Raw genomic sequence first — 23,745 nt, 5'->3', positions numbered from 1 at the left:
CATTTGAGTTGTCCTCTTTTGAATGATTTGATTTCCTCAAAAACGCAAACTTTAAAAAGCTAAGGGTGCAGCTCAATGCTCTCTGTAGGGTGAGTTTCTTTTTCATGCAGTTGTAAAAATCTGTGGCGTTGCCACAGTAGCAGACCACTTAAATAGTCTACACCGCACTGCGCTTCATTTTTGATTTACGTGAGGGGGTGTCTTTAACCACTAGGGTCGTAGGGTGTATCTTAAGTAGGTACAGCCAGGTGGCACCCATCACTCTCCAGGCCAACAATTGTTTCCAAATGGTCTCGAACCGGAGACTTTTTGCGTGTTAGGCGAAACCGGGGTTGACTTGGAAGCCGCCCACTGGAGCTAGGGTCTGGATGAAGTTCAGTCGAATGGGTTTGTTTTTTTTTCACACGAAAACATTTGATAAAAAATACCTAATGTTCTTAAATATATTTAAAATAATTGCTGCCCAAAAAAAGATCTAAAATGAAAAGAAACGTAATATGGAAAAAAATATTATTTTTGCTTATTTTCTTTTTTAAATAATAATTTTCAGCGTAATTTTTTAATATAAATGTGCATTTATTTAAACACTTGTCAGTCGAGGAATTCATATATATATATATATATATATATATATATATACACATACACACAGTATATATATATATATTTTTTTTTTTTTTCTTTTACAAAGCTCACCTAGAGGAAGCTGAGATGATTGTCCATTATCTTTTTGCTATGGGTATCCCCCAAAATCCAAAACTTTGAAACTTTTGGCAAAAAGAAAGAAGAAAAATGTTGCGGTTTGGTCACTTTGAGTCGCCTTAGTTTGTTTTCTTCTTTGTACTTTTTAGCACTTAGTTTCTGTTTCACTAAAGAATACACCAACATCTCAAATATTAGTGCCCCTTTAAAAAAGTATCATTTGGAGTTAAAAGAAATGTCTATGAGGCTGTGCACAGTTATGTTTGCCCTGATTTCGAAAATTCACCCGATATTTTCTAAAATTATATTTGTTATATTATTTTTCATTTGTCTGAGGTCAGTCAGTGTCTTATTCTGCTGAAATAATATAAATATAAGTTAAAACCATGGTTTGATATCTTTGCATACATTGTTGAATGTTCAATAACAAATCAAGATTGGAAAAGTGAATACTTTTACAATGGATATAAAAATAAAAATGTTTCGACAGGTCTGACTTTTGGTCCGAATATGAAAAATCATCCAACTGTGACAGCCTATTATAAGTTATCTCCGCAGGAGTACTCAAATCATCAACTAGGGTTACTGGTTTACTTAATATAAATAATTTACGCAATACACCTTTTTGAAAAACTAAGAAGATGCTAGCAAACAAAATTCCCAGACAATTGACACAGAAGGAATTATATGTTGATGTTTGATTTGTGGGCGTCCGCGGCACAGTTCTGAGGTCATAGGTTCACCGGGCTTCCTGTGCGGAGTTTTCATGTTCTCCCTGTGCTTGCGTGGGTTTCCTCCCACGTTCCAAATACATGCATGTCAGGTTAATTGGTTGGTCCAAATTGTCCCTGGGTGTGAATGAGTTGTATGTCCCTGTGTGCCCTGCGACTGGCTTGTAACCAGTTGAGGGTGTCCCCAGCCCACTGTCCGTAGATAGCTGGGATGGGCTCTAGCACCCCCGCGACCCTACTGAGGATAGCGGTGCAGATAATGGATGGATGTTTGAATTGTGGGATTTGTGAGTCACAAGTTACATTGTAGTCTACAAGTAATCAATAAAAAGAAAAAAAGGCAGTTTGTGTGTTGCTCGCCTCTTGGCATCAATAGTGGCCATGCAACCGTGGTATGACTGAATCTTACAGTACATAAATATTGGTTATGAAACATGATTTGAGTTAGGAAGTTTTCCCCGTTGGTTCCCAAACTTTTCCCCCCATCTGTGGATGTGTCTGAACATGTTTCTTCAGCCATTTAGACTCCACCTCACGGATCTTCATGTGGGCTGTCATGTTGGCCGTTGAAATGCTTAACTGGAAAAAAGAATACAGTTAAAATGTGTTTTGTTACGGTTAATTCCAGTCTACAAAGTACACCTAAAAACTTTATGCTCAAATTTAAGAACAAAACTAATATTTGTTCAGTACATGCTCCACCTGAGTTCAAACCACAGGCTGTAAACAGTCATAAAAACAAACTCATTCACGTCCATTTGTTGCATTTCAGATCTAGCGCATACCTTGCACCAACTGCGTCTTTTTTTTTTTTTAAGATCTGCTCGGAGTTAGTTACATTACGTGCTTTTGATCATCAAATGTGGAAAACAGAAAGACTGGCACATATTTTCGAGTCCGCCAAAAGCTAAAGCTAACAAGGACTGTGAAACGTAAAACGTGAGCCCTATATTCCTAGACGACAGTGCCAGAGTAACCACACTGTGAGGAATAGTGCGAGATTGCAGCACAGACTTCTTGTGCCGTCACTGGCGGTTGCCGCGACAATTGACCAAATTGGATTCGCTTTTGATCGTTCCTTGAGTATTAAAGGAAACTTCATCGACCTGACATTGACGCCAGTGATACGGAATAGAAATGTGTGAGCGTTTTTGATAGATAACTTTCACTGCCATTCAATTCAAATGGATGAATTGAGGACTTGATTATTGGGTGAAAAAGTTGACATTTTGGGAGTACATTGTACATATAATAACTTAAATCTCCCGTTTTGCACCTGTTATGTATTCTGTGAATAATGTCGGCAAAAACACAGTCATAAATGCAAGCTCGCAGTTATCTATTCCCCGCAAACTTGAGGAATTTGTTGACTGAGCGTCAAAATGATCACACATGTTTGATATTCAACCAATCATACTACTTGGGATAATCATACAATTTAATGGGTCCTCTGTTAATTACTCATTCATTTTATTGGTCTACTGTTCCTGGGCAAAATGTTTTTCCCACCACAAAAAAAAAAAAAAAAGAATAAGCTGCATCGTAGTTAAAGCGACGGTGTTTAAAATGTAGCAAAAAAGGACCAGGTTGTAGTACAGGATTATAGGTAATCACGTTGGTGGACCTATTTTAATTGCCACAGTTAAAAACTATCAGTCCAACTTTAGAACAATATAAAATAAAAATGTCAATCAAGTCGGATCAAGTCATGCTTATTTGTACAGCCCTTAATCACAAGAAGTCTCAAAGGGCTGGAAAGACTAAAAGATATTATCGCACCACCCCCTGATCGAAAACCTACATGAGGGCAAGGAAAAACTCATAATCTTTGCATGAGGCAATTAGTCTTTTGTTACGGCATTTAGATGGACCAATAATTAACATTTCAGTCTTTTCAGGGTTGAGGCGCAAAAAGTTAACTGACATCCATTTATCTTAGGCCTCAGTGAGTCATCCCTTCCGATTACAAGACAGATCAAACTAAACTTTACGGGAATCGCTGGTGCCTTCTAATGGATGGAGCGAATTTGGCAACTGCTTCGGATAAAAAATAATTATTTTTAAAGCTAAATATATTGAAATTGAAGCAAATCTCTTGTCATTTTGTGGTATAAAGTACAAAGTGTATATTAAGTATAAGTGTATGAAATCCACAACGTTTATACAGCGGTAGCACTTAGTGTAGTTTTAATTCAGTACTCATTATATAAAAAATATATGACTATGGTTATGTTGGATGCTCTTGGGAGGGTGGAAGCAGACCAAATAGGTTTTAAAAATTTTCGTTTAAAGAATCGCTCGTTACAAGGCCGATTTGAGCTACGAGCACATTTCTGGTACTAATTTAACTCGTATGAAGAGGTACCACTGGATTGGTAAAATTGCGCCCTTCGCTTATCAACTTCCGCCCATTCGCACAACAGACAACTCTAAAACTGGTGAACTAACAGTTACATAGATGGTAGGTAACCAAAATGAACACCATTCCGAATCGTTTTATTCGCGGGCACATGATTTTTAACTCGCGCTCACCCATGTCGCTTTTCGTTTTTAAACATCCGCGTTGCTCCCAAACTCCATTTTGTTAAACGAGTATCATCTCGCTTGCTGTTTACATCGGAAGGTTGATTGATATTTTGGGGCGGCAGCAGCTAGCTAGCTGTTGAGCTAACCGCAACGCCTCCTTGTTAGTCAGTCACGCACACTAACATAACGAATGTTTCTTCTGAACCACAGCACCCCAAAAAGAAATGGTACAATCAATCAATATACTCAAATCTTTTAACAAAGTACTTACCACAATCGGGGCAACAGAATGGATTGTCACTGGTGGCGTCCAGGCGTTGTCGCTCCTGAATCAGACTCCTGTGAATGAAGGCTTTACCACAAACGGGACACAGGAAAGAGTATTGTTTATCAGCTTGCTTGCACTTGTTGTAATCCTCCAAATCGGTATGGTGAGTTAAAGCCATGCTGCACTCCAGACTGCTGTAGGGTTTAAGGACAGGTGGACATCGCTGGGAAGAGCGCGTCGCCTCGTTGCCCGCAAAGATTTGACCACATTGATCAGAAGTCCAGTTGCATTTTTCGGAGTGGCTGCGCATATGTTTGGAGACTTCGGCTACCCTGGTGAATTCTTTCCGACACAACGTACAATGATAGGGCATGTTCTCCAAGTCTTTGCAAATGTGAAGCCTCAGTTTTGGTGCTGTAGGGAAGAACTGTTCACACGCTGCACACTGGAAAAGAGCTTGGTCCCTAGACACGGGCCTCTCTGTGTGCATGTGTTTGTGATCCACGAGGCTGCGATGGTCTTTGAAAGAAAGGCAGCATTTCAAACAGTTAAGGGGAACGCGTTCATCTTTGTGTGCGTGGTAGTGGCGGTGAAGGTGGAACCTCCTTCTCCGGGGGAAGGACCTTCCGCTCTCTTTGCCCACAAAACGGAACTTTTTACCATCGGTTGTCGAATCAATGTCTGGTTGCTTGTCAGTCTCACTGTGATCTTCTATCACGTACTCTATTGAGTACTCCTTTTTCACTGGATCGTCTGATTTTCCTTTTGCAGTGCTTGGTCGTTCGATATCCTCATGTATTGTTTCTGCTTCAGAAAGAGCTTGCCTTACCGGGAGAATTGTCTCAGGAATCTCTAATACAGAAAATGGAAAAAAGCAAAATCAATGACGGTACTGTCCAGAATTTTGAAATGTTATACTCGCTGTCGCCATCTTCTGGCTTATGTCATTATGGCAGCCTCTGTCAATCTCCTTATGTGGTGCGTGCAAGTAGTTGCGTTTCTTGGCTGCGCTCGAATAGTCTTTCTCATAATTCTAAGGGTTTGGGTTGCTTTTTGGACCAAATTTAAAACTTCTTACTCTCACCATTTTCATGCTACACCAACAAAAAACGGGGGACAAGCATGAAATCCCTTTCCACACTCCTACCCCTCATTTCAGCTTCTTAATGTGTTGCGCGTCCTGAACAGCATTGGTAAAAGTAAGATTAAAGCAGATAGGCGGGGTGGGAGCAAAATCATAAAGGCTCTTTGAACTCAGTTGGGCATTGTTAAACCAAAGCTTAACAGAGAAAATATTCTACTCTCAGCTTTTAAGGACAGCTCAAACGACGCACCCCACCTATGACAAACAAAATGTAAGCAGCAAGCTTGAATGTACAGTTTAGGCCTACCACACAATTGAATATTGTCAAATTACACATCCACTTGTGAGAACTACAATTGTGGTGGAAAAAAATATCTAAATGTAGATAAAACAAAAACCCTTGAACTTATCACCTTGGATTTTTTGCACAACTTCAATTATTACTTACCGAAAGTGTGACCTGTGCAGCAATTTGAGACCCTGCAACTAACGGCTATACAAATAAATGTGATTTGATTTGAATCTCTATTTCCATAACTTGAGAATTACGTTTTATGTCTGCCATTTATATTCTCTTAGTTGCTCCAATTAAAACGCTTTCCTCAATACTTTTTTCTTGTTTATATCCAGATCCCGCTCCTAAAACCTTTCCAGAGGAGAAAAAAGTTGGTTAAACATCATCTTGCCCTTATCATGAGTAGGCCCAAGTTTTTACACCTAGTTTTCGTCACACAAGGATTGAGTCATTTAAACAAAACAACCCTGCTTTCAATATGAGAAATCTTATTAACCCAAAGTTATTATAGGCCTTTGATACTGGATAATTATAACCAGTTCAAGGTGTCCACTGCCCGATGCCCAAAGATAGCTGGAATGGGGTCCAGCACCCCTGCCACCCTAGTGAGGACAAGCGGTGCAGAAAATGGATGGATGGACTGTATAATTATTAGTTCTACACCAGTTAGCATGCGTTGAGGAAAAACCTTATGTTAAAACCCTTTCAGACAATAATACCACGTATTGCTCTAAATCCAATATATTTATTCTCTTGTTGCATGTAATTCCAATAGTTAACTTTTGAATTCTAGTGTTGAGTGTACACCGAAGTTTATGTTTATGTTAAATATGTAGACCTAAGATTGTTAGTCTGCGCTGTGCATACATACAGATTGTATAGAAGAGAATGGATGTTGAGATGAGAAAAAGGGGGAGAAAACCTAACATGGCCCAACAAATATAAAATGCAGATAAATGAAAATGACCAAACAGCGGTTACACTTACTCAGACTGAGATCCATGCTGTTGTCTTCCTCTGGAGTTACAGGGGCAGAAGCAGATTGATTTGGTGGAGAAACTTGAACTTGTTCATTCCATTTCATTTTTCTTTGGTACCTTCACATAAAAAACTCAAATGAACAAAAATACTGATCTCCGGCTGCAATACAATGCATTCCTCCTTCTTAATATTGAATGAATGAAAATTATGAAGAGCCGTCACCATCCTTAACATACACTGCAAAAAAAAACTGAAACTCTTGCAAACACACTACCCACATTTCTTCAGGGTGCCTACAGCTTAAGGCAAGTTAAATTTAAGGCTTTTTACAACTTTATAATGCCTTTTTAAAATCAAATTCAAGACAAAGTCGACATTAAAAAAAACGCAATTGAAAAAAAAAACTATATATGAATTGGAGGAAAATTTAAACACATGTTTTTTTATTTATTATTTTTAATGACATTTTTGTCCAGTTGAAAAGTTGCATTTGAAAAACAAAGCACTTTATAAAGCTTTAGACATGGAAAACAAGAATAAAAAGGATGTTTACAGTGTATCATGAATTTCTATTTAAAGACAATATTTTTCAAATGTTACCAAATCTTTAAAACTTATTAATGTATCCATATTTTTATGACTTTCAATAATTGAATTTCAGACATTTTAATACCAACTAAGGTCTTGTTTATAGAATAATGAATTCAATGCATTTTAAGACTTTTCAAGGATCCGCGGTAACCCTTTTTACCTTTTTTTCCACGAGGGAAGACATTCAAAAACATAACAAGAAAACTGAACTTTACCACACAAAGGACGATTACAAAAAAAGGAAATTACATTTCAAACTTAATCTTCTTTAGAATATTTAATCAAAATATGTATAATATATAGTATTTTATTCCTGGATTTATATAAACAAGGGACATTTTTAAGGTCATCATCTTGGTCGTCGCCTTGCATGGCCGTGTGTGTGAATGGGTAAAGTGTGAAGTGTATTGTAAAGCGCTTTGGAGGTTTTCAGTGACTTGAAAAACACTAAATGAATGCAATCCTTTTACCATCATCTAACTCGTTCCATTAATCGATAACTTTATTCAAGGTACATGAGTAAACAATGAATATTCATGGATTAATAAACATGTCATGTCAGGTTTTGTTTTTGCTTACAGTATGGAAATATAGAGAGCACATCTATCCGGAGCTCTTTTGGTCCAGTGACATCTCAACTGTAGAAAGATACAATTGGCCAAGTAACACTCGTTAACCACACGTTTCTCAAGTGCCATGAGAAGCTCAAATCAGGAAAAAAAAAACAGGTCACACGTCCCAAACAATGATGCTAAGAGCGAGACGGTAGTTATGTGGAACGACTGTACGCCAGAGGTGTCCAAACGTTTCAGAAAGCGGGCCAAAATTGGTAAGCTGGAAATGTGTGAGGGCCGAATAGTCAGCCTGGTATTCTTTGAAGTCTTCAAGAAATTCACCCTCTGTGAAAGGTTTGCAGCGCGTCGTGACCTTGTGGCTCACCTTTGTAGCATTTTCATTTGCTTTGCAGGGTCTCGGGAAAAAGCTCTGCTGTGCCGTTAAATCAGCTTCCTTTCGCTTCACCTTTAACAGCATTCGTTTCCAGTTAGCTTGTCGTAGTCACCATATTTCATTTGGCCGTGCCTCTTAATATTATATTCTTTGAAACCAGCCACAATCTATCGGCAAATTAGGCGGACGCATTTGTTCTGGACTTCAGTGAAGAAATACTGAAATTTGCCCTCGTCCTGCAAGCGGCGGCCCTCACAGTCAACTTTCCTTTTTCTATTTATAGTCGCCTTGTCGGAAATGGGGTAGGCTAAAATTCTCAGAGAAAGCAAGGGCAAAGGGGTACTGCTATCATCTGATGAAATAGTGATTTTTTTTTTGTACAAGTTTATTTTATACTGCAGTCAACCTTACTGGCGGGCCACATATTAAATTTAAGACAGAGGCCGGACTTTGGACATGCCTGCTGTACGCCATACGGTAGCTCTCATTTGTATGAATTTCCTATTAGACAGCACCAGTAGTAGCAAACTTACAGTCTATTGTAGGCAGGGTTGGGTAGGGTTACTTTAACTGGATTACTTTCAATTAATTTTGGATTACTCCAATACCGAATTTGCTAATAAAAGACAAAAGAAACTAAATATGAATAAAATTATGACTCACAACACACGGTAAGCTTTCTCTCCTGGCTTTGATCTCTTTGATCTCCGGCAAAACAACCATAAAATGCGACAGAAACAAATTGAAAATAAATTCAAACAGCTTGCCAACATCATTTTTGCCGTTCCATGTATTCCGTTATTCCCCAAGCCTGCACAAAATTTAGTAATTTTATTCATATTTAGTTTCTTTTGTCTTTTATTAGCATATTTAATATTGGAGTAATCCAAAAGTAATTTAAAGTAATCCAGTTAAATTAACCCTACCCAACCCTGATTGTAGGTATTGGTAGCAAACACTTCCATTTCCCAAACACTTATCCTACTTACTAAGGGAATCGGGATCCAAGTAAATTCAAACCAGATAGCCAAGACAACTCACCAGATATGAAATGGGAACCGCAAACGCGGACATTCCTAATGATGTCCTCGGTCCAGTCAGTTATTTTAGTGGCTTGCAGCCACAGGTTCCTGTAGTGCTTTAGAAATGACCTGTTTTCCCTGGGAATAGCAAAAAAAAATGTGTTCATTACAAGTGTTGACCCGAGCACCCGTTCACATAACAGCTGGTCATGTTGGTTTTGTAAAATTCGACTCTAAAACGTGACTCAACGTACAAATCTTCTCTTGCTCTATTCAAACTCGTACTGCTACTCCCGCTGTTTTGGGTCAACAATACACGCGCATCCTGCGATGATCCAGCAATGACGTATGGTGGAAAAGGGTCCAAAGATGTACCATACTCTAAATGGCATTTATTCCACCTCTTACTCACACAAACAAGGCAGACATTCTACATTTGAACATCCAACCGAACTCGTATGTATCTCAAAACAAACTCCCGCTGGGAACAGGCGTTACTCATAATGTCTCCGGTCGGCTCCCAACACAGAAAATTAGTTCCGCCAAGGTCTAAAAAAAAAAAAAGGGGGGGGGGGGGTGAGTAAGCTGAGTCTATTGCTCGGCGTTCGACATCTGTTGCTTACTTTGTTGCCCTCTTGCGGTCAGATTCGTGCGTGGCAACTACAGTACAGTATTTAGATTACCCTGAGTGACTAAATTCGTTTAGGTCAAGCTAATATGTAATTTAAAAAATCGTATAATGTTTTTTCTTTGGGGATTTTATTAATAAATAGTAAACCACTAAAAACTGTACCCTCATTGCAAACAGGTGCCTGTAAGATATTTGTCTTGGTTGTATTTTTTTATATGAAAGTCCTTACTTAATACTACTCACACTTCTTGTCATTTACATTTTCCCTGTTTTCGCAATGGCTATCACAAAACGAATAAATGCACAATTGAGTGTTTGTAGATGTCCAAAGGAAATCACTTTAAAAATGATACAATGAAATAAAATCGGAAAACATGGTATGTCATATGAAAATCGTATTAATTTTATTAATTGTATTAATTGTATTAATCTCTCTCTCTCTCTCTTTCTCCCCCCTCTCTCCCCCCCTTTTCTCTCACTCTCTATCTTTCGCTCTCTCTTCCCCCTTTTTTCTCTCACTATATTTCTCTCTATCTTTCACTCTCTCTGTCTCACTTGTTCTCTTTCTTTGTTCCTCTTTGTCTCTTTCTCTCTGTTTCTTTTTACCTTCTTTTGCTCTCTCTTCCTTTTTTCCTTTTCTCTCTTTTCTCCCTTTCTGTATCTCTCTCTCTTTCCCTTCTCTCTTTCTCCCCTTCTCTCTTTCTCTCCTTCTCTTTTCTCTCTTCTCTTTTTATTTCTCTTTGGATTTCTTTCTTTCTCTCTCTTTTGTTCCTCTCTTACTATTTCTCTTTTTATCTTTTTTGTTTCTCACATTCTCTCTATCTCTCTCCCTCTCCCTCTCTCTCCCTCTCTCTCTCTTGCTTTGTTCCACCCTCTCTCTTTTTCTCTCCCTCTCTTTATCTTATTTCTTGTCCTCTCTTTTTATTTCTCTCTAATCTACTAGTCCGACCCCCGAGAGAAAGTTTATTCTATCGCGTGGCCCCCGAATTAAAATGAGTTTGACACCCCTGTCCTAATGATTTGGTAGCTACACGCATGACTCATATTGTCCATCGTATTTCCAAGCAATGCTTACAGACCTTGTGTAAATGCTCAGACAATGAACGTTGGCTGAAACCATTTTACAGAGAGTGATAAGTGGGTGGAATACAAGAACAACCCACCCCTTTCCAAAAGTTGACCTGCAGTGATTCACTTGTTCAAATAAACCTTTTGACCAAATAATGTTGCCACATTTCTGGGTTGTTCATGAGGAACAATCTCCGAAACTTTAGGTCCCGGAACACCTCCCAAAAGAAACGCAGAGAGCCAGGATTGCTGGATAAAACCATCATCAAAATCGTCTTTGGACCTTGCCTGCCTTGCCTTTCACCTGGTAAAGTCAAACCTTTTTAAAAATCAACTTTCTACATAAACTGAACTCGATTCTAAATTAACAGTGGCATTAAGAGATTATTTAATTGTTGGTTTGTCATTTTATCTGTACTGATTGGGAAAAGGCAAAATATTAATAAGCCATGCTAGCAATTAAGGGTGGCTGCCAGTCACTCTCAACAAGCACTGTTTGCTCCAGGGGAGATTTTAGGTTCAGAGCACCCTAAGTGTATGGTTGGCTAAAATTTTATTTTTTCATTTAACTGAAAGTCATTTAAGATACAACACTATTCAGGAGTGTCACTTCCCTTTTGTGAATGTCACATTATACTTTGTGGTTTGCAGAAACCCTATTACTATGCCACCAGAGCGGTGCTAGAAATCAAATGGACTGAACTTTTTCAAGGCAGTGGAGTATTTTCGGCCCTGCGTTGTTCACATTTTTGTTTTCCATCCATCCATTATCTGCACCGCTTATCCTCAGTAGGGTCGCAGGTGTGCCGGAGCCCATAACAGCTATTTTTAAGCAGTGGGCAGGGGACACCCTAAACTGGTTGCCGGCCAGTTGCAGGGCACACAGAAACATACAACATGACTCGCTCGTTCACACCCACGGACAATTTGCACCGGCCAATTAACCTAACATGGAATGTGGGCGGAAACTGGAGTGCCCGGGGCAAACCCACACAAGCAAGGGGAGAACATGCAAACTCTGCACAGGAAGTCTGTTCACTGGATTTGATCCCATGACCTGAGAACTGTGCTACGGATGCGCTAAACACGTATCCGCCGAGTTGCCATTTTTGTTTCGTTTTACCTAAAAAAAAAAAATATAGGGTTTTCCATCGGATTTAAGTATATCCCATTCTTTATTAGGTAAAAGAGTTTTAATAATGCTATCGTTTTGGAGGGCGCTTGGGTTGAGCGGACTGGTTACGCCTATGGTTTGCACTTTGCCCGGCACAATGTTAGCAGCAAGCACCGTCAATTTGAGCTTCAATATATGAAGCCGCTTCATTAAATATCTGATAAAGGTAAATTCTAAAATTACACATTTCTACATAAACAGTTATGCATTTGTTTTGTTTTTCTGGGGGTGGAAAGTCATTTTAGACGGATGGGAAATTATAGAGAGAACGACCTGCAGGTAAGTAGTACACAACCTGGTATCATATTAATCCAATGTCGCCTGTGTTGAGGACTAGCCTCGGCTACCAGCTGAGTTAACTACCAAATGACCCTTATGCTTTTGATATTGAAATCATGGAAACAAGGAAAAATGAATGCATGCAACTCAAAGAAAGCACATATCTGCATCATCTCAATATATGGAGGTAAGGCTATTACAGTAGTTTTCATTAACATTCCGTTTTGGTGTTTTTTTGGTAGTCTCCCGGCCATGATGTAAACATGATGACAAATTATTTCTCTTTGAACAACCCTTTAGGAAACAATTGAGTTTAGATAATAAGTGGATAAAAAATAAATACTGAGATGTATTTTATTCACATATTTTATTTGTTTACAAGAGATAGGTGGAATACTGATCAGTATCAATGCCAATACCAGCTTTTTTAAATTCAGTACAGAGATCCTTGTTACTTGATACTTCAGATTTTGAATTGAATTGTCTTTGTTGTCATTTTTATCAACTATCCTTCTTTGTGGTCAACAGAGAGAACACAAAATGCCTTCACAGAGAAGACTGTGTGTGTGTATTGGCTCGGCGTCACTGTCTGTGTGCACGTGTGTGATAGGCTGGTGTATGTAGGTGCACAAGTCAATGTCTCTAAACCAAAACGAACTGGGAAGCATGGCGACCGCTAGCTTTTAGCAGTTTGTTAATTTGAAAATAAGTTCATCAATTAAATCAGACCCTGAGGAAATTCAGAAGAGCCCAAATAAATGGTGATCACCAGAGAGTTTGTAGGTGCACAAGTCAATGTCTCTAAACCAAAACGAACTGGGAAGCATGGCGACCGCTAGCTTTTAGCAGTTTGTTAATTTGAAAATAAGTTCATCAATTAAATCAGACCCTGATGAAATTCAGAAGAGCCCAAACAAATGGTGATCACCAGAGAGTTCTCCGTGGATTGTTATCGTGTCCGGGAAGCAAATGAGGCGGCGGTGAAAGACAAAACATGACTGATGCTGCAGGTCCGGCCTACTGCTACGGCTCTGGTATTTTAATTATCACGGAGAACTCACTGAAGTCGAAGTTACCCGATGCTAGCGTGCATCTAGCCAGCTGCTCTCTAAATTGCTTTCCTACTCTGAACGGAGAAGCCCTCCAATTTTGTTATACTTTTTTGTAATGTCAATAAAGGTTTTTTATTCGACTGCAATTCTGTATTTTGTTTTTATCTGTAGATCTAGAGTTGTTATTTTGTTAGAGTCGTATACTCTCAGTCGGTAAGCATGACGTCTCGAGGCGAGTTTGCCCTTTGGGGCATTTTATGAAGGTGTAACACAACTTCATTTTCACACTTTGTGGGTGTTTCTTGTCCCCATTAACTGCAATAATCGATAGATCTTTGTGTTGATACGTGAAGTGTTTGCCTATACGAGTATCACATGCCGTCTAGTGGCCATTTTAACACTCAGCAACCTGGAATTAAATAAATTAAAATGTGCAAATATGTAAATGCAATATCAGGGTATTATTTCGGCTTTAGAAGTATTTAAAAAAATATATTGTATTAGTTATTTCGTTTTGAAGAGCGAGGACAATTTCATGGACGGATCATTTTTGTATGTTGTTCAGGGGCTGTCCATCTCTCTTGTAAATTGCCTTTTTTGATGGGTACCTGCCGACACCTTTTGAGGTCCCGGAAACTAAAGAAGTCCTGGTTTATTATTGTCGGGGCGGTGGCCTTTGCACTTTTCTACACCTTCTTCACTGTATCTCCCCTGCTGCAGGCCTCCTGCCCTATTGTGTCGCCTCTGTTGGGTGAGAGAAGGCATTAGAAGGTTTGTATAATGTCATATCCTTCTGAATGCTTACTTATCTTTTCTACTTTCCACACATGTGCAGCTGGTCCTAGGCCCGCTAACCTTTCTTCCCGCCCGCCAACTTTGGAGGAAATAATCAGAAAGTTAAATTCGGTGTCCCACGGTGGACTTTACAGTCCGACGGACTGCCAACCTGGGCAACGTACTGCCATCCTAGTACCGTACCGAAAGCGGCTGACACACCTCTATGTGCTTCTCAACCACTTGCATCCTTTCCTGCAGCGGCAGCAGCTCCACTACGGAATCTACCTTGTGGAGCAGGTCAGGATACGCTTAATATTTAAAGAGACCGTTCCATCATCCTTGCTTGTATTCATAAGATAAAATTCTATCGGTAGGATTTAACCCTTTGTGAATTCTGGGGCTGGAAATCTAACCTATTTTATCACTTTGAGCAGTGATTTGCAACCAGTTTACTGTGATAGCTTGTCAAGTGTGCTGCAGGAAATTTGCAAAAGCATGCCACTGTTCAGTATCTTTGTAGATTAGTATTTTTTCTTATGCATTACTTTTTCATCCGGTAGTCGGGAAAATATATTTGACAGCTTATTTTGTTTCAAGGAGCTGTTTAGGTCGCATTTCAAAAAAAAGGAAAATAATTCAAGTTAAATAAAATCTTACTCATAATTATACGGATTTAAATATTTCTTCTAGTTTACAAAGAAATGTTACAAGGGTGGATAATTCGGGCCCATTTCAATTTCTTTTTTTCAAATCTAGAAAAGTTACAGCAAATTTATTGACTATTTATTGAAAATTAAATACCTGTATTGCCTCCTGAGCAATAGCGACTACAAATAATAATAAAATAACCTTTATGCTTTCATTTTAGACAACACAACAAATTAAGTTCAACAAAAACATGGAACAGGTGCCGGGAATTCGTTTTTAAACATTTTTGACGGATGGCATGCTGAGATAGAGTAGCTAGAGAACAAAAGTGTGTATGGTATACATTGCCTTCCCTGGCAGAAAGAGAGCCATGACGGACAGCAGAAGCGCCCCAGGAGATAGCAGTGAGCCATTGAATTAAACAAACATCAATGACGACGACAGAACAATATAACCACGACTTTTAACAATGGTAATTTGCTACCGTGCGTTGGGCTGTGCTAACCGGCAAAGTTCTGGACCTGATTTGGAATTTATCTATCTGTTTTAAAGAACACAGAAGACGGTGATATTTATAAGCAAATCAAACGAAGGGAATCAAATTATTCAAGGATTTGCGGCGAGCATTTTTTTCAGGGGACGTTTGATGTATTTTTGAGCAATTTTATGTTAAGTACATACAAGTCACGTGAAAGACACTCAATATAATAAGTAAGCTAGTGCTAACTAGCTAATGTTGGTAGCTTACCGTTGCCGCTTCCTACTATCTAAACGAGCTGCTTTCAATGCAACTAAACAGCGGTTCAAAAAGGTAATCTTCCGAATGGTACATGTATTGAAAACTGTTACGTGCTCTACCATGAAGCTTATCACGCAGAAATAAACTACCAAATTTTTAATGGGTAAAGCTGTAGGCGAACGTCCAGGAGATTAAACGTCATTTCGCCAAAGTAAATTTTTTCAATATGCTCAAAAATTATTTCTATACAACGTGCAAATGCCCCATGCTTTACTGTTCTATTACTTTCCCCAAACCTGAGATACAAAGTCATTTTAGTTATGCTTGCGGCAGTGAGACATTTTACACCAGAGGGGAATTTGTCAGCAAAAGAAATGCGTACCAGCTTTGAAGAACTGGTAAGCATCCAGACTTTTAGAAACTTTTAGATCAGCACCAGTGTATGGGGATACTCCTTTTAGAATATAGTGGTTGAGATTGTGTGGATTGAAGTCAGGCAGACTGAACGATTTGTTTAAATGTCAGGAAGAAGACTGTTTAGGTCGGTAGTTAGCATTTGCTAATGCTATTTTTCAGTTTTCTTAATGTGCTTTGCGACAAGGTGAGCCACCTCATCTGACAGCTGCACAATATTTGTTTAACCAGTCATTGCCAATGGTGAGAAGTAAGGGACAACACCCTCTTTTCACAAAGTTACTTTGAGAGTGCTTCTCGCTAATCAGGTCCCCCTCTCATTACTGACTACTTGGAAGGAATTGAATAAGGAAAAATTGTGTGTTTGTGATGTGTTTGTTTATAGAAGGTACAATCTTACAGAAGGCACTGTGAGACAAGGAAAATCCTAGAGGCAAGAAATGTCGTTGGGTTGAAGACAAGGAAGACAAAACGAGTAAAGCGCAGTACTCCTCTGGTTGTATACTTATTTCATTTGCAAGTAGAAAACTACAGTTATTTGCTGTAACCAGATAAAAAATTGAGTTGAACAGTTGTAACATATGTTGTGTCACAACAAATTCAACTTAAAGTGATGACGACATTATCAGAAAGTGTGTTCCCAATTCCTGATAAACAAGACAAAGTAGGTAGATGAAGGGAACGTAATGGGACTGTGCCTTACACCTCCATGCTTGCATGGTGCAACAGCTTTCCCACAAAATATCCGGCACAGTAATCCTTTTGTCTTTCAGTGGGGGAATGGTACCTTCAACAAAGGAAGAGTGTACAATGCCGGAGTGCAGGAGGCTCTCCAAGACGGAGACTGGAACTGCATCATCTTTCACGATGTCGACCTTCTTCCCGAGGACGACCGCAATACCTATTCCTGCAACTCGGCTAACCCCACCCACCTGTCTGTGGCCATTGACAAGTTCGCATACAGGTAGTGAAGCAAATATTAGGAAAGCCTCTTGAGATTGAGCGTCCGTGAGACTCGTTTTAAATGGATTAGTCACACACAGACAGTGTCCAAAATTTGGGACAACGTTAATGTAAAGACACCAATATACTGGCAGTCAACGCAGCACCTCCTGTTTGCAGGCATAGGTAAAGTGCCAAAGGATCTCAATGCCAAGGAATCGCGGTGCATCTCACAATGTGAGCTTGATAAAATATTTAACTCCGCCATCATCAAAAAAACAAATTCCTCATCAAGTCAGTGCCGGCTAACAAAGGAGATAAGTTAGGATAACCAAGAATAGGCCTAATGGCAGCTGCATGTCCCTACCAGATAGTTGGAATATGTTTAAGTCGTTTGTAATCTTCCCTCTTCAAAAAGCGTTGGAGCAGTAAGCACAAAGCTGCTAATTTCAAAGCACCACACAAAACACACGCAAAAAAAGTATGACATAATGTCCCTATTGGCCGTGTGACTCCTCACTGACATCAGCGTCTTTTAACCTGCAAGCAAGAGTTCCAAGCATTTCGCGACAGCTAAAGCATTGCTAATACGGCTACAATCATTATCAGTGGTTAATAAATCTAACATCCAGCATTGCTTAGTAGGTGAAAAGGCACCCTGTAACTCGATTAGTGCAATATCCATTCCCATACATTATTTTAAACAAGTAAATTGATGTTCACCTTGAATTTCATCCCCCTCATATTCTACGTTGTCCGTGTCACCCTGTTAGGCTTCACTATCTAGGAGCTTTTGGTGGTGTTATTGCCGTGACTCCAGACCAATTCAGGAAGATGAACGGTTTCTCCAACCAGTTTTGGGGCTGGGGCCAAGAGGATGATAATTTATTACAAAGGTAACAAAAACTAAAAAGGTAACTGGTGAGTGGTGAAATGAACCAGATTTTGTGTTAATTTAACTAAATCAAGTAGGGCTGCAACTAACAATTATTTTATAATCGATTAATCAGATTTATATAAAAAAACACATTTTAATTTATTTCTCTTTCATCAAGTCAAGTCATGTTTATTTGTATAGCCCTTAATAACAAAGAGTCTCAAAAGGCTGGATGACCAGGCTGCAATATATGGCGCATTAAAAAAACAACCCATTTTTATCAAATATGAAATAATTTAAGTATAATATAAAATAAAAAATAAGATAAATTGGTGGGTTGGTTGCAATGGATTCAAACATTGAAGTTTTCAACAGATAAATAGTGCACAAAAACACAGACTTTTCTTTAGAATAAAACAATTAAAATATCCAACTGTTTGTCTAATAGTTTAAGAAAAGAAAAAATACATACATATGTGTGCTCTACACCTGCAAATATGTGAGACTCTTTTTTTTATAAACTGCTGGGAAAAAAAACAGAGGCTACATTGGAGGAGAATGAGAGTACTTCATCGATTGTCATCTTATTGTAGATTAAATGTTCTATACAGCACTTCGAGTTACATTTTGGTATCTGAAAAGTGCTATATAATTAAATTTGGTTTTGGCTCAAAATGACCTCGTGCATCAAAATACGGTCTCGGGGCATATCCGCACAATCAGCCCGAATAAACTATGATGTCCGAACAAAATTAAATGCCCTCTCATTTGCACTTAATCAACCTGTTGAGAGACACATAAGTCATGTGACACAACAAATTGATGAGGAAATTTGTTGCCAATGTTTTAAATTTAAATCGTTTTTAATCGATTTGTTGTTGCAACCCTGAAATTATGTAGCCTCATGCTCAAAATGTGATTTCATACACAAACACAGTGAATTAGACTGTTAAACTTGTGCTTTGCAAATATGTTTTCATTTAGAATGTAAAAACATTCTTAGAGATGGCCTTTTGTCAGATCTATCACCAAACTTCTGAATAAAACACTTTCTCATTGAGCTTCTCAGCACCTACTCCTTTATTGAAAGGACTTTAGACACAGAAATTGAGAGGACGGGTGTAAACAAGTATATTACTGAATGCCAATGCTGAGGTCGGACAGAATCACAGCAAACACAATCCAATACTCTTCATTAATCATAGGTTGTAACTGCTGCCCCTAAGACTGGGGTTGGCTGGATCAGGTTTGGCATTCTCTTTGAATAGGGGTTTTTGGCATTTGAACTGTGTCAAAATATGAAACCCCAAATACGTTCCTCACTTTCATAATCATACTGTCACAGTTTTATGGGATTAAGGATTTGTAGTATTCACACAAGTCTTACAAAGATGGAAATGATGAACCAAGTCATCTGCCCTGGAACATATTGTCAAGAACCAGACGAAGAGGAGAACCCAAATGTGTGACGTTTATCACACAAGCTTTTATTTTACGGGAAATGGGGCAGTCATGCACGTTAACCCAAACACCAGTGATTTGGCGATCGTTGGGCGGAAGACACAACGCAGCAGTCTGGGGTGGAATGACAGGAAACCAGAGGCCGACGATATCGATAATAAACAGGAACGATACCGGACAGGAAACACAGGCAGGATAAGGGACAGAGTCAAAACCCACGAGTTGCAGGGCAGAGGTTCGTTGAAGGACTGACAAAGCGTGATTGAGAGTACTGCGCTTAATTGAAAGGAAGCCAATCCGTCAATGAGCCGGAGCTGGCGCCACACGGGCAGCGCAAATTGGGTGCCATGGCAACCGTGACACACATTGGATGTTTATTTTATTCCTTGCCAAATTCCTGCCAAACATGGATTTAAAGCGACATTTGGGAAGCGCATGGTTTTGCGTAATGCATTCTTTGTAGATCACGCTATGATTTTTAGTCGCCTCCAGTCAACACTGACTAAGCAAGGCTTGAGGCACCTTCTTCATGCAAAGTGTTCAATGCACTTGGGTAGTCAAGTCAAGTCGTGGTAGCAAAATAAACATCGAACACTATTAGTTCTTTCAGTAAAAGTGAATTTCAATGATTAAAAATGAAATGATCAGAAGGCGGCACAGCAGCTGAGCGGTTAGCACGTCCGCGGCACAGTTCAAAACAGTTCATGGGATCAAACCTAGCTACCATCCTTCCTGTGCGGAGTTTGCATGTTCTCCCTGTGCCTGCGTGGGTTTCCTCCGGGCACTCCGGTTTCCTCCCAAATTCCCAAAACATGTATGTCTGGATAATTGGCCTGTCCAAGTTGTCCCGAGGTGTGAGTGAGCGAGTGAGTTGTCTGTGTGTCCTGCGACTGGCTGGCAACCAGTTCAAGGTGTCCCCTGCCCACTGCCCAAAGATAGCTGGGACGGGCTCCAGCACCACCGTGACCCTACTGAGGATAAATGGTGAAAATAATGGATGGATGGAACTGATCAGTAGTGGCAAAATTATGTGCAGCACTCGTTTTCAGATGCACAACACAATACAGTGTTATGTAGTGGTCAAATAATACACCGTTAAAAAAGCAGACGCAATGACACAATTGAGAAGGAAGATTTTTCAAAACTTTGACGTTATGCTCTTTGAATTGTCTCCTGCACAAACAGAGCATTCCTGTCTAGCATGGAGCCGGTGCACGCTCCGGAGGCCATCGCTCGTTACAAAATGATTAAGCACAAGAGAGACAAAGGAAATGAACGTAATCCGCACAAGTAAGTCAGCTTTGCTTTCGTTTGACTTGCCAACTGCTCTTTGACATGCAAATTTGTTCGAACTTTTAGTGTGGAACTCCTGAGAAGGACTCAACTGGATTGGCGCTCAGATGGGCTGAATTCTCTGATTTACAAGCTGCTGTACAAAAAGCGACAACCTCTCTTCACTCACATCATGGTCGACATCGGGGAAAGGCCTGACCCCAATCTTCAAGAACTGACAAAAAACACACCGTAGCGTTATGCAGACATCCCAAACCGTTTCAAAGTATGGACCACCTCTTAATTGCTTTATTGCTAGGGGACTTGTAGGTTGCTGGGACACTATATGATAAAATATGCAGTATATGAGTTGCAATTTTTTTTAAATGTCCAATTTTTTAGACATACATGAAGACATTATGTTACCACCTTGTATTAAGCAATTCAACCTGTTCATTTTAAACTTGGGCTGGACTACGTTTTGGCTTCGAGCAAACTGTTGGACAAAAAACGCTACTTTTCAAACTACACTGGGTCAGCGATTAAAGTTTTAAGTTTTATTTTCTGATTCACCACAAATAACTGAATGTTTAATAACTCAAGAGTACTGTCAGGATCAGAACGAAGTACATGGCCCAAAAGGTCCCAGACCACAAAGGTATTTTAACAATCAGGATCTGAAGCCGACAAAATGGCAATGTGGGGTTGAATGTAAAGTATCATTGCCATGATTACCCAAGTGGAGCCACCTGGGGTAATCATGTGGCGCGCTGGAATGTGCTTCCTGATTGGTTAATGCTCCCTTTTTAAACGCGTTACGCGGAGAACTCTTTGTCGGAGGATTACTTCTGTACCCCGTAAGACTCTCCCGATTACATGTGCCTTCTTGTTTACCTGATTCTGCCTGCCTGCCTTCGATCCGACCTGCCTCCGATTCGACCTGCTTTCGTCCCACGCTACGATCTTCTCTTCAGTCCTGGTAAACTCGACCTGCCTTCGTCCCACGCTACGATTGATCACGTCTCCCGCTAACCCTTACGCTTCCCCAAATAAAGAATTGTACGAACGCTCTGGGGTCTCCTGCTCTGTTCTGGTCTTCCCTGACAATCATTTACTAGTGACAAAAAGTGCAGATTTTTTACCATTTTATCTACTGCGCTGAGCTTGTGGAAAGGATCCAGCCAAAATATTTCCCAAAAGCTTTAATAAGTTGATTGTGCTTCAGACCAAATATCAATATAATATAAAAATGGGAACTTTCTTTTCTTTTCAAAAGACCAGTAGAAAGTGATGGCATTGCGACTACAGTTAGAACAACAAAATCAAGTGATGAATAAAAACTGAAACAGGCAAATAAGATTAAAAAAACTGTGTTGAAAAAAGTGTGTGTTCACATTCATTGAATTCGTTCAGTGCCATAACTTATAAATATATTTTTAAAAGCATTGATCCTGTGTGCCAAAACAGAAAAATATGTGTTTTTTTTGTTTTTGTTTAAAAGAATATTCTAAAGGCTTTGGCTCTGCCGAACAGTAAGTATCAAGCCACTGGGAATGATTTCAGTATGATGAATCACATTTGATGGCAGTAATGGCTTTGATCGGATCTTTGTCCACACATCGAGGAACCCGAACTTCCTCTTGTTGCTTCCTACGTCCAACGGTTGAGAGTGTGTAGACGGCCCCCGAGCCACCAAAATCACGTGATCATCTCACCGGAAACATTGAGTGCTGAAATGTTCTTGCAAAGTTCATGCATTGTTTATACATAACGTCAGTGTTCTTGCAATAAAATGAGACTATGCACGTTAAATGCCCTTGTGTTTCGACCTTGGATGTATCACAAATGCAAAGAAAAAAAAGCACCGAAGTGAAAGTTCTGTTGGAAATTCACAAAAATACGCTTTCTCAGATTTCTTGGAAAAGAGTATTTTCTATGAAACTTATCAATGCTCAAATAGTAAAAGCTAGAAAACATACTTTTTAATGAAAGATGAAGGTTCAAGCTTTGAAACTATGGCTATATAGCTACGGAACCCAAATTTCTGTAGGTCTTCAAAAAGGAGTCATAAAAATAGCAAAATTTGCCTGGCATCAGCACTTCCTATTTGAGAGAAACGTCTGGCATTGAATGATTAAAAGTTTCAGTAATTTTAATTTTAAGTGTACGATAAGTGCTTATCAGCAAAAGTCTTGCTCTGTTACTGCTTCTGTCACACCCCTCCTTGCGCCTTCTACTCCCACATATCTGCAGGCCATAACACTTTTTTAACAAAGACTCATAATAAACGCGCAATTTATTTCGATAAAGGAAATCTTATTTATTTCATTACTGTATTTTTAAATATCAATTATTTGAATGTGTTTTTAGTAAACAGGAAGATGTGCTTTATAGCTATTTAGGTTTCACTTTGATCCTAAGGTGGTTGGGAAGGGGCCAAATTATTTTTAGCTTTTTCTTATTGAGAAAATCTGTACGTTACGAGAGCAATTCGAGCGACGAACGAATTAAGCTTGTATGTAGCAATACCGCTGCATTGTTCAGGGGGACAAGATGTGGAGGCGGGCTGTTTCCGGTGTTATGCCGAAAAATGCACCCCTGCCGAGATTTGCATCCCGTAGCTATTATAACCACTTTGACCTCGTTTTATCTCACTTTTATATCACTTTTCGGGAATGTAATGGCGAAAATATAACCAAAACCACTTCGTCTTGCATTTGTTGGGAATGTAATACAACTTAAACCATTCCGTCTTTGTATTTGTTGTGAATGTAATCGAACGGTAATGCACACCGTATATAAATCACTTTTGAACAGGTAATATGTATATTTTGCCTTTTTCTGCTGAAATGAACTGTCAAATCATCAACGGATAAAAGGGAGACTCTACCATAAAGCTTATGTCAGCATAATAAGCTTTATGGTTGAGTGCATAACAGTTTCAATACGAGCGATTTGAGTAGAATACAAAGACGTAATGGTTTAGGTTTTATTACATTCCCAACAAATGCAAGACGAAGTGGTTTTGGTTTTATGTTCGCCATTACATTCCCAAAAAGTGATATAAAAGTGAGATAAAAAAGAGGTAAAAGTTGTTATAGTGGCTACGGGATGCAAATCTCGGCAGGGGTGCATTTCTCGGCATAACACCGGCCCCCAGGCCGCAGTTTGGTGACATCTGTGGGTTGCTATGCTGCAGCAGCTCCGACTTCAAGTTCTATAAATAGCATCCGTGACGTCACAAGTAGGCGCGTCAGTGCAGC

At 39.4% G+C, this 23,745-nt stretch overlaps 2 protein-coding genes across 2 annotated transcripts; one reads left to right on the top strand and one right to left on the bottom strand.

The window, feature by feature from the left end:
• Positions 1-557: 557 nt before the first annotated feature.
• LOC148361466 (uncharacterized) lies at positions 558-9,642 on the bottom strand. Its single transcript, XM_088342156.1, has 5 exons — positions 9,403-9,642; positions 9,168-9,286; positions 6,594-6,703; positions 4,231-5,079; positions 558-2,012 (listed from the first exon to the last, which is right to left on the bottom strand). Exons 3-5 carry the CDS (start codon positions 6,688-6,690, stop codon positions 1,966-1,968), a joined length of 993 nt encoding a protein of 330 aa, XP_088198282.1. The 5' UTR covers positions 6,691-6,703; positions 9,168-9,286; positions 9,403-9,642; the 3' UTR covers positions 558-1,965.
• A 1,371-nt stretch (positions 9,643-11,013) lies between these two features.
• On the top strand, positions 11,014-22,294 carry LOC148361465 (beta-1,4-galactosyltransferase 3-like). Its single transcript, XM_088342153.1, has 7 exons — positions 11,014-11,154; positions 13,918-14,103; positions 14,188-14,426; positions 16,704-16,894; positions 17,646-17,768; positions 20,396-20,500; positions 20,570-22,294. Exons 1-7 carry the CDS (start codon positions 11,028-11,030, stop codon positions 20,736-20,738), a joined length of 1,140 nt encoding a protein of 379 aa, XP_088198279.1. The 5' UTR covers positions 11,014-11,027; the 3' UTR covers positions 20,739-22,294.
• The last annotated feature ends 1,451 nt before the right edge of the window (positions 22,295-23,745 follow it).

This window comes from Urocampus carinirostris, chromosome 8, assembly GCF_059441175.1.
Source record: "Urocampus carinirostris isolate Australia breed hairy pipefish chromosome 8, RoL_Ucar_1.0, whole genome shotgun sequence".
NCBI lineage: Eukaryota > Metazoa > Chordata > Actinopteri > Syngnathiformes > Syngnathidae > Urocampus > Urocampus carinirostris.
The sequence above is the reverse complement of the archived record's forward strand: the minus strand, read 5'-3'. Positions and strand labels throughout refer to the sequence as shown.